This window comes from Staurois parvus, unplaced genomic scaffold (assembly GCF_062004578.1).
Source record: "Staurois parvus isolate SC_StPar_1 unplaced genomic scaffold, SC_StPar_1.0 ptg000059l, whole genome shotgun sequence".
NCBI lineage: Eukaryota > Metazoa > Chordata > Amphibia > Anura > Ranidae > Staurois > Staurois parvus.
In genome coordinates this window covers 2,215,955-2,236,593 of record NW_028317855.1, presented here as the reverse complement: position 1 = coordinate 2,236,593, position 20,639 = coordinate 2,215,955, and the positions used below count along the sequence as shown (strand labels likewise).

Genomic DNA, 20,639 nt, shown 5'->3' with positions numbered 1-20,639 from the left:
TCCAAATACATACATTCCCAAATCACTAGGGCTGGGATTTTCTATGGTAAGTGTATATTTGGCATTGGGCTTGGTAAGAGTCATTCTATATGAGGGATTTTCCGTTCTTGTCCTTATTTATGGCCGTGTCAGGTTTGTATCCCCAGTCAACTCCTATGTTCCATCCCACTGCTCCCCAATAATCAGTTACTCCCCCAATAATCATCAGTTACACAGATGTAACCTATTCCCTCCCTCTTGTGCGCCCTTTTCCTGATACTCTCTTCATCCCCTTTTTCTGTGAGGTCTTCATAAGTGAAGGAAAAGCTAGCAACATGGGTGTTAGAAGAATTGAACCACAATGTAGTAATCTTCCCCTCTCTGGTAATAGCAACCTGTGGTTTCTGTACTGGTATATTGGTTTCTCTTTTGGTCCTAGTGTGTATTAGGTGTGCGTTTTCTGAAGTATTATTATCACTGTTGTTTGAACTGTGTGTATTTGCTGAGATATTCTGGTTCTCCTTGTAGCCACATATGACCTGAACAGCGCCCAGGTCTTCTGGGGAGTATATGCAGTTAGTCACGATCCATATTGGGGTAAACACTAAAAATGTAATCAGTCCCAGCAGAATCCATAGTTTGCCAGAGTCCTTGGCTAATAGAATGCTCATCTTGATTATTTTCAGAGACTTTGTTACCGACTTCACTCACTCTTCGAGGATTTACATCACCTGCTTCACCTCCTTTAATAGGCAGCACCTTGTCCTGGTCCTCTCCTGTGCCTGTGTCTGTCTTTGGCCACTTTAACTCTTTTTACCCGACTGGCATGGATCCAGGCTTGCTGACCTACTAGGACAGCGGTCCTAGTCACTGCGATCACTCTGGTCCAAATGGATATCCGGCCTTCTTGTTCTGGGCTAGCTGCTTGACCACTACGATATCACCAACCTGGAAAGGATGTGTAGGGACCTGTGAAGAAAAAGGAGAGGTGCGAGCAACATTTTTCAACCATATCCAAAGTTTCAATCAATTTACGGACATACTCTTCCCTTATCTGCTCTAGATCTCCTGATTCTAACAATACTGGTATTCTAGCCCATGGGGTGGGGAACGGTCTTCCCATCACAGTTTCAAAAGGTGAATATCCTGTGGTTTACTAGGTGTCATCCTAATCTCTGCAAGAATAACGGGGAGCATCTTTGTCCAATTTGCAAAAGTGCCCCCAGTTGCTTTCCTTAGTTTGTCCTTTATGGTCCTGTTCATTCTTTCTACTATCCCTGAACTTTGTGGATGATAGGTTATGTGAAATTTCCAGTCGATTTTTAGGGCTTTCACTAGTTCCTGACAAACTTTTGAGGTGAAAGCAGGACCATTGTCTGAATTGATCTGTGGAGGGCACCCCCATCTAGGAATAATTTCCTGTGTGAGAATACGGACAACTGTCTGGGCATCTTCCTTTGTAGTCTTGAAAGCTTCTACCCACCTAGAAAACACATCTAAAATTACCAAAAGATATTCTTGCTTCTTTCCTATCTTTGGCATGTGTGTAAAATCAACTTGAAGATGTGTGAAAGGAGTGGTAGGATATTGTAGATGCTCATGCTTAGGCTTATTTGGTATGTTTGGATTGTTACGGATACAAACAATGCATCTGGATACAAAAGCCACAAACAAGAGATCCCTGTGCTCAAATCCATACAGCTAGTGCATGCATTTATCCATCAGGTGCTAAAGGGGTGTAACCACATTAACTCTAGAAATTCTGAAGGACCCTCTGCACACTGGTATATACCCTTTCAAGCAAACTATGCAACAAATAGGGATATTTGGTTCACACATATTGCAATACATGTTTAAGCTGGCCAACTGCGTCAAAGTAATCCCTCTATGGCCAGTCCTACTCTGCCCTGCCTACACAAGTGCTACTGTGGACACAATGCTAGCATAGGGGAAAAGACACAATGGGGAGAGCTACAAGGTTCAGGTCTGGCTACTGACCCAACAATACAACAAACAAGAGATCCCTGTGCTCAAATCCATACAGCTAGTGCATGCATTTATCCATCAGGTGCTAAAGGGGTGTAACCACATTAACTCTAGAAATTCTGAAGGACCCTCTGCACACTGGTATATACCCTTTCAAGCAAACTATGCAACAAATAGGGATATTTGGTTCACACATATTGCAATACATGTTTAAGCTGGCCAACTGCGTCAAAGTAATCCCTCTATGGCCAGTCCTACTCTGCCCTGCCTACACAAGTGCTACTGTGGACACAATGCTAGCATAGGGGAAAAGACACAATGGGGAGAGCTACAAGGTTCAGGTCTGGCTACTGACCCAACAATACAACAAACAAGAGATCCCTGTGCTCAAATCCATACAGCTAGTGCATGCATTTATCCATCAGGTGCTAAAGGGGTGTAACCACATTAACTCTAGAAATTCTGAAGGACCCTCTGCACACTGGTATATACCCTTTCAAGCAAACTATGCAACAAATAGGGATATTTGGTTCACACATATTGCAATACATGTTTAAGCTGGCCAACTGGCGTCAAAGTAATCCCTCTATGGCCAGTCCTACTCTGCCCTGCCTACACAAGTGCTACTGTGGACACAATGCTAGCATAGGGGAAAAGACACAATGGGGAGAGCTACAAGGTTCAGGTCTGGCTACTGACCCAACAATACAACAAACAAGAGATCCCTGTGCTCAAATCCATACAGCTAGTGCATGCATTTATCCATCAGGTGCTAAAGGGGTGTAACCACATTACCTCTAGAAATTCTGAAGGACCCTCTGCACACTGGTATATACCCTTTCAAGCAAACTATGCAACAAATAGGGATATTTGGTTCACACATATTGCAATACATGTTTAAGCTGGCCAACTGCGTCAAAGTAATCCCTCTATGGCCAGTCCTACTCTGCCCTGCCTACACAAGTGGTACTGTGGACACAATGCTAGCATAGGGGAAAAGACACAATGGGGAGAGCTACAAGGTTCAGGTCTGGCTACTGACCCAACAATACAACAAACAAGAGATCCCTGTGCTCAAATCCATACAGCTAGTGCATGCATTTATCCATCAGGTGCTAAAGGGGTGTAACCACATTAACTCTAGAAATTCTGAAGGACCCTCTGCACACTGGTATATACCCTTTCAAGCAAACTATGCAACAAATAGGGATGAACCAAATATCCCTATTTGTTGCATAGTTTGCTTGAAAGGGTATATACCAGTGTGCAGAGGGTCCTTCAGAATTTCTGGATACAAAAGCCTTCACTAATTTGGGGAGACCTGCAATGTAAAAATCCTGTAATAAAACTTCACAGGTGTTTTGCCAGCCTCTGTGACCTACTCCGTGGTATTGTTCTATGAACAGTGGAGCACTAGCTGCAGGGATGCATGGCTTCCCCTCTTTGAGAAAGAGGCCTTTCTCATCTTTTACTAAATATTCCCCTACCCAATCATTAAGATCTTGCTCTGATGCATATGTTTGGAGACTCAACAAGGTACTGTCCAGAAGTGTGATCTCCGGGGTCAACATAGGCATTTGTATCTCAGCCGTTTGCGTGCTAGCTGCTTGTCTAGCTGCTAGGTCTGCAAGCGCATTCCCTTTTGCAATGTCAGTTTGTTTTCCCGTGTGTGCCTTGCAATGAATGATTGCTAATCTATTTGGCAGTTGGATAACATGACGAAGGTCCTTCACTAACGTGGAATGTGAAATGGTCTTTCCATCTGCAGCTACAAATCCTCTCCTAGACCAAATCACTTCAAAATCATGTGCTACACCAAACCCATATTTGGAATCAGTGTAAATGTTTACATTATTTCCTGTGAAAAGCTGACAGGCTCTTGTAAGTTCTATAAGTTCTGCAGCTTGGGCAGATTGATAGGGAACCGCTTTGGCCTCTGATTTCATTTGGCAGCCTTACTACTACGTATCCTGCATGGTAGGTGGGTCTGGAGCAGGACCCATCCACAAAAAACGTCCTGAGCATCTGATAATGCGACAGATGACATGTCTGGGCGGGGAGAGGTATCCTGGTGAATCAGATCTACACAATCGTGCCGGGGAACTGGCTCATCTTCTACTCCCTTTAATCCTAACAGAGCATTGAGAATGGGAGCAGGGCCTGAGGTGGCTGATGCATATTTGATAAGATTAGGATTGGACAAAAGAATGACCTCATAGCTGCTCAGCCTCTGGGAGGACATGTGCGGAGTGTGCTACATTATGTGTAGTGTGCAATGTTGTAGGGTGTCCTAAGGTGAATGACATAGCCATCTCAACTCCCATCGTGCAAGATGCTAACGCTCTGAGACACGCAGGCATGCCTTGGACCTAAACTAGCACCATTTTTGAGCAAAAAGCTACAGGGCGAAGTCTGCCTCCGTGCTCCTGGGCAAGTACACCAGCCATGGTCTTACAATTGTCCCTTGCATACACATGAAACATTTTTACATAGGAAGGCCAAGGCCTGGGGCAGTTGCATTGCATTTTTCAAATACACATATGCATCAACCATGTCATCTGACCATTTAACAATTTCTGACATTTCCCGGGTTGTGGCTTGTCTCAACAAGTTGTCATAATAGGTACAGTCAGGTATCCACTGGCGGCAGTAACCAATGGCTCCAAGAAAGGAGAGCATGTCTTTCTTGGTTTGTGGGCGAGCAAGTTTCAGGAGAGCTACAGCTCTCTTTGGACTGACTAGGAAACGGACTAGGAATTCCCCCTTTGTAAGCACAAAACCCAGATATTCAACACTTGTTTTACACCATTGTAGTTTTTTCTTTGACACTTTGTGTTCACCTTCAAAAAGACATTTCAACAAACTCTCCCCATCCCTTCTTTGTAAGACTACAGAGGAGGATGTCGTCCACCTACTGTAGTAGGACTGATCCATGGGCCAGTGTCCACCCCCTCAGAGTGGCCTGGAGGACAATTGAGTAGACTACAGGGGAATCTACGAAACCCTGAGGCATTTTACACCAGGTCATCTGGCGATTTCGAAAACAGAAAAAATGGGCTGTGTCTCTCCGTCAACAGGGACGCTAAAAAACGCATTTGCTATATCAATTACTGAAAAACATTCAGCATCAGACGGTATGGCCGTGAGCAGAGATGGCACATCAGGCACCACTGGGGCAATGGGGACCTCTAGGCTATTTATTGCCCGCAAGTCCTGGACAAAACGATAACTGCCATCGCTTCTCTTTACTGGATTTATGGGCGTATTGTAGGGAGATATTATTTCCCTTAATATTCCCTTCTCTAGGAAGTGTGTAATGATGGGTGTCATTCCTTCCTCTTCCTCTTTAGACAGAGGGTATTGTTTGTGATAGATGGGGCTTGTTCCCTGTTTCAGTGTGACTCTATATGGTGTGCAGTCTATCTGCCCCACATCCAGAGAGCCATTACTCCACAGCCGCGGGTCAATGTTCTCTGGGAGAGGGACCTCCTCCATTATTGCGTAAAAATTTGGATTTATTTAATCTGGGGTGTATAGCTGCATTTTTTCTGACTTTACCATCAGTCCTCCTTGTAAGGAGGCTGCTAGCCCTATTCTGTGTTTTCCCATTAAATCTCTTCCCAAAAGACTCTCTGGGCAACTGGTGATTATTCTGAAACTGTGCCATATAGTAGTGCCTTCCCCCGCTGGATCTGTTATAGGTAGGGGTGGTGTTCTATAGGTCTTGGTGGGGATCCCATTAATTCCCATAGAAGGTTCAGCGTTCACAATTTCTCCTCTCCAATATTCCTTGGTGATAATACTGCAAGTCGCGCCGCTATCGACCAAAAAAGGGACATATCTGTCATTCACACAGAGTGAGATCATAGGTTGCTCTTTGTAATGGAGAGAGACCATGGGAAACGCTGGGTCCCCACCTTCCGGGCAGCTTCATTGGTGATCATTTGAGTTCCAGTCAATGGGGAAATTAACCTGAGGTCTGGTAACAGGAGTAGAGGGGACGGGGACGGCTTTTTGTTATTGACTGTCACTTTGCCTCCTATCTTCGTAAGAGCAGTCCTTCTTCCAGTGATTTGGGTCCCCACAGTTAAAACAACCTGCCCTAGAAGTTGTTCTATCAGAATATCTTTGTCCTCTTCCCCTGTTATTATATCCTCTTCCCCTATCTCTACCCCTATTCCCCTGGTATCCCTTCTGGTAATGGACGGGGACGGGTTTCTCCTTCTCCCTGGGGATTTCAAAACATCCTGCAGCATCTTTCTCGGTGATTTTAGTTTGCATATCATCCATGGACAAGGTTGCCCACTCTATTTGCTGCTTAACCATCAGCATATAGTGGGGCTTTAAGTTATTTAAAAATGTTTGGATCATTAAACACTGCATGTTTGTAGTGACACTTAAACCCGCCTCATGACTCCAAACAGTCTTGAATCTTATCCAAAATTAAAGCACTGTTTCTCCGCTCTTTTGTTTACATGCTACTGCAGTGGGTAGGGAGGATTTCGTTTTAACAACTTTTTAATTCTGTTTCTATTTCAGTCCACATTCTATTAATTCCATCCTGTGTATTTAAAGCATAATTAGTAGCAGTGGTGTTGCCTAGAATTATGGGTGTATTGATACTGGGGACATTTTCCCAATTCCACTGAGAGGTAGTACCAACTAGTGAATCAATAATCAATCTAATATCTTCCTGTGTGAAATTTCTCCCCTTACATGCCTTCTTCAAATATGCCAGTGTTCCCCCTGGTGTAGTGGTAGGTTTAGGACAGTGTTTGGAGGTAGAGGATATTGACCGTATCACTAAACACTTGATTATTAATGTATCTCAAACTGTGAGGAATGGGAATTGCTTGGTCTGTGTTGCCGTTTTTAACCTAGTTCTGTCTGCTGGTGCAGGACTAAGGAGCTCTCCCAGTCCCGTTTTGTTTGCCAGATCTACTAATAGATGTTCCTTCTTATCCTTCAGCAGGAGACGTCCTCTCATCCTGTGTGGAATCAGGGATTGGCTGCTGTGTACCTAGCACCCCTTCAGGTGGGGGTTCGGGTTGGTCTTTGACAACGGGTAAAGCCGGAGTCCGAGGTGGGGCTGTGGGCTGAACTCGTTGTGCGGCAACCGCCGTCAGAAAATATACATCTTCCTTTGAAAAGGACGGGTAGATTTTGGGTACCCTTTCAGGACCTAGAACATAAGATGGTGGCTATATATTGAGTGCCACCATAATCCTCTTGTTCCTAGTTTTCTCAGCATGTAGACCAGGTGCCTGTCTATCCTTTGGATTTTCAGTCACCCTTTTTGATTTCTTATCCGTCCTATCATACCAATATGGCACATATTTAAGCCAGTTTTCTCCTCCCTCTCTCATGTACTCCTTGTCCCATTGTGGATCTCCCGCGTAGTATGGGAAAGCCTCAGTATCTCCTAAACATAATCCATTTATCATATCCATGTGAAAGGTGTCATTATCTCCTGTTCTCGGGAACGGACTTGAACTGCCCATTGTTTCAGTCCATCCTGCTAAATTATCCACCCATGGATTTATGAAATAATAATTAGTCCCACAAATCCATGCTACAAAATCCTTACATGTCTCCCCTAATTCGGGACAAGGTGTATTTTTACTCTTAACTTGTCCCATTCTGTCTATTCTAAAAGATTTTACAGATTTAGAAGAAAGGAAAAATGAAAGTGATTCACAATGCTCGACTGCCACCCGGGGTTTTAATTCAGATGCGTCTTCCCTAAACGTGAATCTAGTCACACCTGCATCTTCTCGGGTCGAGTGATCTGTGACCAATGATCACTCTTATCACAAAGACTATAGAAAGACAGAGAGAAAAAGAGAGAATACACAATTTTCCTACTTTGTACCATGAAAAGGACACTATATATAATAATATCCTTTGTCTCTAACCTGTCTTTTAACTTCTTCCACTGTAAGTTCCTCTTGAAAATCTACTGGACAATGTAAATTGACTCTTTCTATCTGTATCTAGGAGTACCTTGAGCAAAGTAAAATCTTTTGCCTAACCTATGTTTATATCCTTTTTCTACCTTACTCACAAGGTAACCTCCAGGAATACGATGATTAAAAAGTAGTCCTCATACACATTCAGGACAAGTCATTTGCACAACTTTTAATCTGTAACTATCAGTCCATACACTTACCACCTGGACATCGGTGTCACACAACAAATTATCTTATACTTTAAGCGACAGAAAGATAAGCAACAGAATTTTGGCAGCCCAAACCTACCAGTGTCAATATTTTCTTATTTCTTGGACAACCCATGTCCCTGGACATCCAATGTCCTCAAAAGTACTTACCAAAAGTACCTGTACTCACCAAAAGTACATACACATTTTCTGGACAACCCGTGTCCTTCAGTACTTCCCAAAAGTACTTATGCCGGCCGGCAATCTTTTACACTATACCCTTTCATTAAAACATACTCCCAAAGTATGTGGGCATCGGAACTCAGCCAGAGCCTAGTCACGTAAATATCAAAAAATATAAATCAGATACTTACCAGAGAGGATGACTATCTGATCCCGGGACGAGCCCCCAATTCGAAAGGGATAAGTGCTTCTAATAATACACTGGCAGGCTTAGGCCCCGATTGGATCCAAGAGACCATGTTCTGGAAGAAAATTAGCATGCACACACAGAGGTTTCCAGAAGACGATCTGATCTTTATTCGTAGATTCTTCTTCTTATATTGTAACAAAAAAAACATACAAGATGCTTGTCAAGGCTGTGAACATGATTTTTCTCAGACCTTGAAATCAGTTACAAGTAACCAACAGTTATTTTCCCATGGGACAGAAGTATTTGACTTTTAACTATATCATAGCAGAAACAGGTGCTGTTAGTACAAAGAAATAATTGGATACTATCCCTGCCTCTACCAAGGCTAAGCTAAGATAAAAAAACAAAAGAATATTGTGAGTACAGTTCTATAATACATACACAGCATTTACATGCACGTCTTCATATTTTTATTAACTCATTCTGGGTATGATGCAAAAGCAATTAATCAAAAATGGAATACAAGAAACAACATGGAGTGTGGACAGACCAAAGAAAAACATCCATTTCCCTTCATCTCTCCCTGGAGGGTTCTCTCCAAGAGCTGCTTTATCTTTCTAATCAGCTAGTGATGGGAACAGGTTCTTGTATAAAACTTGCCTAGGTCCTGCAAGTCTGATGGCCCTCATCAGCTCTTCTGCAATCACCCATAGCAAGATTTTGTGGCTTAACGGTTTGGTCCTAAGAAACTATCTCTAAGAAATGAGCAAAACATTAGATAATATGGCAAATGTATTTGTACAAACAGTAGTAATCTGTAATTAAACAATTATAGTGTTCTAAATGTTGGTCACAGTGATAATACAGACTGGGCACCCCAAAAAGCTGTGCCAGAGGGAACAGGGCAGCCGTGTTATTCAGAATTCCTAAGTCAGCCATGACATTTAGTAGAATAGGAGACACGTAACATCAATGATTTCCTTTCTATTATCCCAGAATATGCATCTCCTATATTCGCAACCTCTTAGCTGCATTGCAAATATCCTTATCAGCATTTTGATAGACACAGCAGTTCCTCTTAAGCAAATTAACCAGCATCAAAAGAAAGCATGGCAAACAGATAATCCTTTGATTTAGCCATCATAAACACACTTAACAGAAACTAGCCTGATACACATCCCACTCTCGGGCTAATAGTCTTCATAAAACTGTTAAATCCAGGCTTAAAGTGATTCTAAACCCTCACATAGTGAATAGTCTTAGGTGATACATAGAGATGAAACCAATCCTCCTACATAAGTTGTACCTGAATATGTACAGTCATCTGTACCCTTTATCCATTCAAAGTGCAGAATTTACACAGGATCTCCCAGCTCTTATAAACCGTGGACGAGGAGCTGAAGTTGCATTTGTGAGGTGAGCTCTGAGATGGACACTGGATGTACCCTCCCCTGTCACCTTTTTTTTTTTCTCTTGGTGTCAGGAAAACGTGTCATAAGTGACGAAGCAGCAGACAAAAATGACACTTGGTGCTCTGGATTGAGACAAGTGCACACTATAGAGCAATATGATTTGTTCATATTTCATGTCTGAGGTTTATAACTTTAAGTAACTGCTAATCTTAATCAGATAACCTTCCTAGATAATAGTATCAGCCTAATCACCTGTCATAAATAGCTTAGCTGGAGGAGTTAACAAATACACATTTCTGTCTGTCTCTTTCTGCAATCAAAACTTCAGTGTATTTTATAACTCCTGAGAAAATAATGGTACCGCCAGAAAAATTAACCTGTATTAATTGATTAGTAGCATTTTTAAGCCCAAACACCACTATATTAGAATGTACTAGAGGCAAGCTGGACATATTACATCTTTTAGGTGAAACAGACATCTTATACCCATCATATTTGTGCTCATTCAAACGAAAATTTCATACTGGACAATATTCTAGTGGTTACCAGGATGCAAGCTGTAAGTACTCGAAGATACTCGTATCTGTATGAAACTTTTTTTGGAGGGAGTGACGGCTACATCGTTGTATACACTGTGACATTCCATCAGCCACTCCTCAAACCACCTGAGTGGCCAGATCATTTCTGTCCACACACTCATCAGGGACAAGAAAAGAGTGACTGATCAGCAGTCTGGAGCTTTCTTTTACCATCAAACAAGGAACGTCAGCCAAGATGTATGAGAATCACCGATCCTTCTTATGCTCACTGAGTTCCTGCTGAATTCAGAAAGCAGGACTCTGCTAAGTATTTCTACGTTTAAAACCCTTTTTCTTTACATTTTTTTTTTTGTTTACACCATTTTACCTGCTTACTTATGCAACAGTTTTAAAATCGCAACGTTATTTCAGATGCAGTAACGCAGAACTTCAAGTCCCTTTCTGTTTGCTACCATATAATAAATCTCTGGATATAACTGTCTGTGGTGACATTGTGTGTTAGACATTTTATTTTAAGTCCTAATTGTTATCGTTAATAATGTGAACATTTGATATTTACAACAAAATAATCAGATGGTAGTGCTTGATTTGGAGTATCAGTGGTTACCTGTTCAGTTAGCCATACCCAGCGATAATTGCTGTGTTTGCTGGCACTATGGGCTGGAAATTCTTTGTGCAGGGTTAGGCTGAGAGTTTCATTGTTGCGTATCAGTGACAGAGCGGTGTGAGTTTGACCAGCCACTTGTCACAAATTGGTAAGTGGCCAGGGACTGACACCGCATCTGATGAGTCTCCATAAGTTTATTTTGAATGATTCTTCTTTATACTACCTTACAAAAGCCTGCTTCAGTTTTTCTATAAAACATACAAGTCCAGCGGGTACTGTTAGACATTTAGTAAACACTGCTGTAGTGATTCCATTATAACTTCCCTCATTTGCTGTTAATGCCTTTCAGATTGTTTTTAAATCATTCAAATCCCGTATAAGATACAATTGTACTTATTTTATAGTAACTGCTCCACATTTATTCATTTGTACTTATTTTTCTAGATACCAAAATTAACTGACATGATTGAGACCAAGCTCAGCCTCATTTGCTTTAAAAACATGGCAGTAATAACAGGTATGGTAATTTTTTGCTATTTCAGATTTTTTTTAATCCAGTAGAGACTTGTTTCCTACACGAAAGGTAGGGTCTATTACCAATCGCCAGTCTCTAACTAGCTTAGAGATCCTTGGCATCGGGGACAGTATGGGTTATCTTTCCTATGCCAACAGAAAAGTTTTAGTGGGGGTGCGGTAAGATCTTTGCACTATGAATAATTGAGTCAGTCTCTGGGTGGCTGACAGAGAAACCATCAGGACTTGCTCCAAAATGTTATCCCAAACATCATCTGCCAAAGTGCCTAGATCCTTTTCCCACCCTACCCTTCCCGGGGTCGGAAGATCTGATAAAGAAGCAATCAGAAGTGATGAATAAGACCCTTTTTACTATTGAGGACTTCTGATGGACAGGCACCATTCAGTTTCAGTCATACCTATCCTTTTGAAGGCTAGGAAGTTGACTTTTAGTAACGCTTACTATTGTACCTGGAAGGCTCATTTTACTTTGTTCAAGTCAAACTTTAATCCTAGAAACTACTCCATGGGGCGTTCTGTCTTTTCTCCAGTCCGCTCTGGACCAGCATCTGGCTTTGGCCATAAAAGGACAAATCTTAGACTTGGCAGCTCTGTTTCAGAGATCTTTGGCCTCTCGTTATCTTTTTAGTTTAGGCCTTTTTTTAGGGCATGGCTCGTATCTCTCTTGTGCACTCTCCTACGCCCCTGTGGTACCTTAGTCTGGTTCTTCGTTTTTCTACAAACACTTTTGTACCTATTAAAATTATTCCCTTATCTGACCTTACTTGTAAGGTGGCTTTTCTTGTTGTGATCACCTCTCTGTGGATAGTATCTGAGTTAATGGCCTTGGCAATGTAAAGATAAATTTTTAGTGTTGCACAAGGAAAAAGTTATGTTAAGGTATCCTCCTCCTTAACCAGAATATTGTCCTTCCACCCTTGTGTCCTCTAAAACATTCGATGGTAATTTCTCGCCACTCTAGGCGTTATGTTGACTGTTATGTTTCACTTTCACCTTCTGTCTCCTTCAGGCTATTGGATTTCTTCTTTCCGTCATTGATAGGTGGATCAGAAAATGTATCAGGGCTTTTAGTCTGATTGATAGGCTCCCTTCCCTGTAAAGGCTCACTTTACTAGATCTGTTAGTGCTTCATGGTCTTTACAGCATCAGGAATGAGGTTTCAGATTTTCAAAGCCATCTCCTGGGCTTCTAATAACACATTTAAAGCGGAGTTCCAGCTCAAAAAAAAAAATCCTGCCAGTAATCCTGCCAGTAATACACTATCTGTCCTAGGGTGACAAGGCTTACATGTACAGTAACTATGCAAGAGTAGCATTGTCATCCTAGGGCCGAAATGCAGAATATATTTCCCTCTCCTCTCCTTTATAACATAGGAGAAGGTGTTTTGTAGTCTGCACAGCCCTCTCATCAGTTTCATTGTTCCAAGCAGTAGAGGCCCAAGATGTTGTCAGCTGATAAGATTTCTGGCAGAATAAACAGGTATTTTATTTTTCGTTGCACTTATTGAAGAGACATAAAAAAATGCTTTCAGATGTATATTTAACTGACCAAAATTAAGCAATAAGAAAAGTTAATTATTGGGGATTACATTTTAAGTCACAAGTATTCCATTTTATTTTGGACCCATATGTTTTAGGAGCATTGGAAGATATTTTCACCTCATTATCAGCACCTCTTTTGGTCATAAATAACAGAATCTCTCTGGACCTTAGTGAATCCTGCCTGGTTTACTTGAAGAGCACCCTAGAAGTCCCTAGGCTTTACAGAAGAACCAATAAGGCAAGTATGATTTTGTTGTGGGTCATTATCTCTTTAAAATGTGACCTTTCAAGAAAGACAAATGGGATTTGACTGCAAGGTTCTTTCACTAGCACTCAATAGCAGTGCTACGTATTAGCACTCATGACCCTTGTCAATTTGTCCTTGACTCTTGTCCATTTTGATGGGCCTGTTGGCATGGTTCTTTTTGCCTTGTTGCCCACCCCCTCAGATTCATTGATTTGGGATGTCCCTGGTTCTATGAATATACAGCCTGTGTCTTTTTTAACTGTACGTTTTGCCTTACACAAACCACCTTTCTTGTGTTATAATCAACTGAAGATTGTAACCTTTTAACCCTGGGTCTATGAATATCCAGTCTTTGTCCTGTACTGTACCCCAAGCTATGGGATTTACAGGTTAGTCAAAATTCTTTTTTTTTTTTTTAAGTCTGCAGGTGATTGATATTCAGGTAATATGTAGTGTTAAAAACTTTGTAGGAAATACAAAATGTGACTGACCAGATAAATTTCTGAATATGAATTATGTAGATCTTGGGTATGGCTGGTTTAAATCAGAATATCTCATCCAATCGGTCAACCAGTCGGTTTTTAAAAAAAACCTATTTATTTATAGAACATGAGAAATGTACAAAGATTCAGTTTTACAATGAAGGACCTAAAGCGTTCATACAAAACATACATCACAAGGGACAGACCATGCTTTGGCTCCATATTTTGGTCAATAAAACATTTTACAATATCAGTGGTGCCTTGATTGTAGATAAGATAGTCAGGATATGTTTTGATCTTCTGTAAGTATGTAGCATTGGTAGAGGATATAAAACGGAACTCTGGGTATTTTCTCAATATCAAGATCGGACAGGGTGTAAGGAGGATCTAAGCAAGGGAAGTTGTTTCAGGATGAGCGTAGAGGGAGAGGTAGGAAGAGAAATTGGGGGCTTGGTATGGTAAAGAGCCAGAGTGGGAATATGGGATTAGGTGGGCTGCCACGGGCAGACAGATGGGAGTAGCTTAGTATGTGTGTGTGTACATTAAGAAGTATCTTCCTAAAGTGAGGCCTGACCCTAAGGGTCTGTCATGGAATTTTTTGGGGGACCCCATGCTGTATTTTTGCCTTCTTTATTTACATTTGTCTGTCAGTTGAGAGTCTCTGGCTGACAGCTGAATTGGCCAGGTTTCATAGGATGCCCATGGATGTTGGCCTCCCAGCAATCAGCAGCCCTGAACAAAGCTGCCACATTTAGCACCTGTAGTAATACTGTTGCTAAATGTATCCTTTCCTATTTATTTTCATCATTCTCCAAACTAGCAAGGCTCATCCCTATTTAGAAAGTGTCTGAGGATTGGGTCATCTGGTACGATGAAGTCTGTGAACTCTTGTGATATTTTTGTAACTTTTTTGCAAGATTTTAATTTGGACCATGACCAGAACACACGAAAGACTCTTGAGCCCTTATCTAATTGGCATCTCCAGCATTAATCACTGATGACTGATTAATATGTATGTATTACAAGTGCAGTCCTGTACCACCACCTTGATAGGATTTTTAAACTGGTTTCTTGGCATTTGGTACTAATGAAAAATTTAGGTGAGAAGTGTAAAATTCTCTGGTTATCTTCTGGGAGAGAAACTCAAGTAGAGGTCAGTCTCCCACTGTTGAAGATTGGTGGTGATGTGCCCTGTATTTGGGGGAGAGAGAGAGTGGACAGTGTGTAAAGCTGGGCTTGGACATACATGGGTCAGTTTCTTTTCCATCAGTGGGCCGATTCATAACCGATTCCCCCATCTACCCAATCGAGGTGGATAGTGGAATCCTCCCTGTTGTGCTATTGTATTCTGATAGCAGGGACTCGCACTACACAGAGGTTTTCAAAAGTGAAGGTCTGGAAATATGATTTTTTTCTTTTTTTTGTTTTTTTTCTTCTCCTGTTCTCACCCATTAAAGGATACATGCATTCATAAACAGTTGAGTTATACAGCCTCCTTCAAGAAGTTGCGACACTGGCAAACAGCAAAATTGCAAGCCAGCCACTGTTTAACCACTCCTCTACCCAGCATGGCTCAGTTCTTTGCTGTCTCGTAGGGAGGCTGAACACCTTTTCTGCAGCTCTGCTGAAAAAAGTCTGTTTTCCCTGCTTCGAGGAATTTTTTTCCTGTTACCTCAGTCAAGATTTTTGTTACATCACTGCCTCAGCTGATCTCTGTATAGAAACTATCCAGATGTATCATGTGAAAAGCTGTGACCAATCACAGCTCGCACAGTATTTCTCAGTGGCTGCAGGGCCTTTACTTTGAACCCAAATATTATATATATATTTTAAAGTAATTTTCTAGCAAAACAAAAGTGTGTCAGAAAAGGCTTGGTCTTCAAGTTGTTAGTTGGCATGATGAGTATTTTCATTCAATAATATGTCAATTTAGATTCACAAAAACCAATTACACGTATTGGGATTTTTTTTTTCTTTTACAAAGACATGTAGCAGAATACATTTTGGCCATAAATCCTCCAAGTTTATTGTATACTTTTTTATAAAAAGGTAGAAAATATCGGGGGGGTCTTCACATTTTTTGGTTTGTCACAAAAAATAACCCAGTGGTGATGAGATACTAGCAAAATAAAGTTCTATTTGTGTGAAAAAAGGACCATAAATTTAATTTGGGTACAGTGTTACATTACCACACAATTACTAGTTAAAACTTTGCAGTGCTGAATACCAAAAACTGGCTTGGTCAGGAAGGGGGTAAAACCTTCTGGGGCTCAAATGGTTGAATATTTGCATATATATTGTTATTGGTTCACACTGGATGAGATTTAAAATCGCACGTTTTGTTTACCTCTTTTTCAGAAGATTTCCCAACGATTTCTTGCATTTTCCATTGTGTTTTGCAGCGCAATTTCTATTGTAGTCTATATGAAATTGCAACAAACTGCAGAAAAAGTAATACAAGAACTACTTTTGAAATCGCGGTGCAGCAAATCGCATACGTTAAGACACTCACATTCACATTCATTAGATCCGATTTCAGGTACGATTTCAATTCCCAAATTGCACCTGAAATCGCGGCAGTGTGAACCAGCCCTTAATAGCATAGAAAATATATATTCAAAATAGTGGTATAAACATACATAGAGGATCTCACCATTCAGACCACAGTACTGAAAGCAGAGGTCAGTCACCTAGGGATACAATGAGGAGATCATGTACACATACAGTGGATATAAAAAGTCTACACACCTTTGTTAAAATGTCAGGTTTCTCTGATGTAAAAAAATTAGACAAAGATAAATAATTTCAGAACTTTTTCCACCTTTAATTAATAAATTATATAGTGCAGCGCTAAGTATACGAACCTTATAATATATAAATAATGCAAAATAATATATAGATAAAGTGCAACAATGTGCTCCGATATACGTGATCCAAACCTATGTGACCTAAGGTCCTGATGAATTATCAGAACCTATGCCTAATATAACAATATATTATAAACCCCTCAAACAAATTCATAAATAAACCACACTAAAAGTGACAAGTGCAAAGAAATGTGACCAAACTGTGTGTGTGTGTGTGTGTGTATATATATATATGTATGTGTGTGTATATATATGTATGTGTGTGTATATATATGTATGTGTGTGTATATATATGTATGTGTGTGTATATATATGTATGTATGTATGTATATATATGTATATATATATGTATGTATGTGTATATATATATATATATCTATATATATATATATATATATCTCAACCCCTCAAACAAATATATATACCACACTTAAAGTGACCAGTGCAAAAAATGTGACCAAACTGATCCAGATGTAAAATATCAAAAATATATGTTTATATATATCAGAATAATAAAGTTCATAAATCCTCCAATCACAGCGTCAAACAGCATAAAACCTCATGCCTGGGTGTACTGCATGGGTTAGGACTCTTTCTGGGAGTGCCAAGATGGCGCCCGTACCGGAAGTACATCACCGCAGACCGGAAGCTGCGTCACGGCGTATCTATGCGTGGCGTCACTATACCACCTGACATCATCAGGATTGCAGTGATATTGATGTATACCAAGTGAGTGGGCATTTTTTATTAAAGAGTCTGATTTATCCACTAAAATACTGCGCTATGAAGGATCTTTTTTTTCACTTACCATGATTTATGGTGAGTGATATGCAGAGCTGGTGTTTCAATCCTGGGAAGTCTGGAGTTCAGATCACTTACCGGAGAGGGGAACCACAGGAGGAATAAAGAGGATACCAGATACTGCTGGCTAAGGATCTAGGATTGATTCTGGAGGCTTAGTGGCCCATTTGGGTCGCAAAGTGGAGGTGAGGGGGCATTTTAGCCACAGAGGATAAGTGTGCTGACACCAACACAGAAACCATCACTTTCATCACTTTGCATGAAATTTTTGTTGTTTGAGCACTAATTGGAGGATTTATGAACTTTATTACTCTGATATATATAAACATATATTTTTGATATTTTACATCTGGATCAGTTTGGTCACATTTTTTGCACTGGTCACTTTAAGTGTGGTTTATATATTTGTTTGAGGGGTTGATATATATTTATATTATACTTTATATCATACAGTATTTGATATATATATACACACATTTTTTTTTGCACTTGTCACTTTAAGTGGGGTTTATTTATGAATTTGTTGGTATATTTAGCGCTGCACTATATAATTTATTTATTAGTTATTTCACTGATTAAGGTTCAGTTTTGAGTGTGAGCTGCTTCATAGTATATATATATTTTTGATATACTCCATATAGCACAGGAGGATTTTTATATATTTATATATTTTATACATTTAATGTAACCTATAAACTGTACAACTCAGTTGAACAACAAACTGAAATCTTTTAGGTGGAGGGAAGTAAATATAAATTAAAATAGTATGGTTGCATAAGTGTACACACCCTTAAACTAATACTTTGTTTAAGCCTCTTTTGATTTGATTACAGCACTCAGTCTTTTTGGGTATGAGTCTATCAGCATGGCACATCTTGACTTGGCAATAGTTGCCCCATCTCCATTGCAAAAACACTCCAAATCTGTCAGATTGTGAGGGCATCTCCTGTGCACAGCCCTCTTCAGATCACCCCACAGATTTTCGATCAGATTCAGGTCTGGGCTCTGGCTGGGGCATTCCAAAACTTTTATCTTCTTCTGGTGACGCCATTTCTTTTGTTGATTATGCTGTCTGCTTTGGGTCATTGTCATGCTGAAAGATGTGCCAATATTGACTGGTATTTGGAACTGTTCATAATTCCCTCTACCTTCACTAAGGCCCCAGGTCCAGCTGAAGAAAAACAGCCCCAAAGCATGATGCTGCCACCACCAAAATTTGCAAAATTTAGACGGGCTTGGATGTTTTTCTGAAGAAAAGGCTTCCATCTTGCCACTCTACCCCATAACCCAGGCATATGAAGAATATGGGAAATTCTTGTTACATGTACCACACAGCCAGTACCTCTTGGCAGCCTCCCAGACCAGTTTTCTTCTCTTCATCAATTTTGGAGGGATGTCCAGTTCTTGGTGATGTCACTGTTGCGCCATATTTTCTCCACTTAATGATGACTGTCTTTACTATGTTCCATAGCATATCTAATGTCTTGGAAATTCTTTTCTACCCTTCTCCTGGCTGATACCTTTTAACAATGAGATCCCTCTGATGCTTTGGAAGCTCTCTGCAGACCATGTCTTTTGCTGTAGGGTGCAACTAAAAATGTCAGGAAAGACCTACTACAACAGCTGGACTTTATTGGGGGTTAATCATAGGCACTTTAAACAAAGGCAGTTGTGTACTGACTCCTATTTAACATGATTTTATATGTGATTGCTTAATTCTGAACATAGCTACAACCCCAGTTATAAGAGGGTGTGCACACTAATGCAACCACATTATTTTAGTTTTTTTATGTTTACTTCGCCCACCCCCCCCTAAAAGATTTGGGTTTTTTTCAATTGAGTTGTACAGTTTATAGGTTACATTAAAGGTGGAAAGAAATGATTTATCTTTGTCATTTTTTTACATCAGAGAAACCTGACATTTTAACAGTGGTGCGTAGACTTTTTTTTTTTATCCACTGTAAACATAGAAACATATAGTACAAAGAAAGTAACTCATTGGGAAGTGGACACCTGGAGGCAGATGGAGCTGGAAGTAACCCACAATGTTGCAGTGTGAGAACCCCTTTTTCAAGTCATGTCTGGTCCATATTCTTTGGTCCTTCTGGTAGTCATGAGTTGCAGACTGTCCCTAGTACCTTCTTGGATCTGTCAGTAGCTGTTGCCCACCTCTCAGCTGGACTGCTATTGGACATCCTAAATGTTTCTGAATTTTTGTATCCCTCGATGGATGAGAACAAAAATTTTATTTTTTTTTTTCCATTGAGGGTCACAAGTCCCACTGTGTTTTTTGCTGGTGCCTGTGTATTGCTGCTCACAAAACTCTCACACAGGCATTCAGGGTAGGGGAGAGGGTTATACAGGGGCTAGTGTACAGCTTTTCTGTTTGCCAGTGATCTAGCCTCCTAAAGGGAGCAGTATAACCTGTTTCTGCATTCTTGTGTACCTCAATGCACTCTAAGAAAATGTTTTTTTAAGACAAATACTAAAATATTTTTTTTTTTCCTGCAGGATTTACCAACAAAGCCTTCATTTTATGTTGAAAATGCTCTTAAGCCACTTTTTCTCCTGCAAAAAGAATATGAAAATATACTGAAACAAACCACCAAAGAAAAATGGTTGAAGGGAGCACTAACTGAATGTACACATAAGTAAGTCTGACATCAGTTTTTGTCTATCACATCAGGTTTTTGAGATATAAAATATTGCATTTTCAATAAAAAAAGCAAATTTATGCTCCTATACGAACAGCTCTACAGGCATACATACAAGATATTATACAATATACAATAATAATGAAACAAACATTTAATGAGCCATAGCACAAAGTTTTAAGTGACTGCATATCAATGTGAGTGAATGCGTATTGCCATGTAAGAATTGAATTGTGAAGATAAGAAAAATATGTACAAAAAGGTAATTCACAATAGTGATGTTACATCTGCATAAACTACCTCTTCTTTGATGATCTCCGATTGTACAGCTTGTGGTATGTTTCTCATCAAGGACCAACAGTAATCTGCCATCATGTTTGAGTCCCATCAGCCTTGGTAACGTTCTTCCATAACTTTAATGTCTTGATGACAGCATTCACCTTGCTCTTCGCTCACTTGA

At 40.3% G+C, this 20,639-nt stretch overlaps 1 protein-coding gene across 3 annotated transcripts in view; it reads left to right on the top strand.

The window, feature by feature from the left end:
• COG2 (component of oligomeric golgi complex 2) overlaps positions 1-20,639 on the top strand; it is a 174,110-nt gene that overhangs the window by 115,978 nt on the left and 37,493 nt on the right. For all 3 annotated transcript variants that reach the window (XM_089668546.1, XM_089668544.1, XM_089668545.1), the window contains 3 exons: positions 11,498-11,570; positions 13,224-13,366; positions 20,037-20,176. In XM_089668546.1, the coding sequence (XP_089524672.1) occupies positions 11,498-11,570; positions 13,224-13,366; positions 20,037-20,176 (356 nt within the window). The remainder of the gene's footprint in view (positions 1-11,497; positions 11,571-13,223; positions 13,367-20,036; positions 20,177-20,639) is intronic.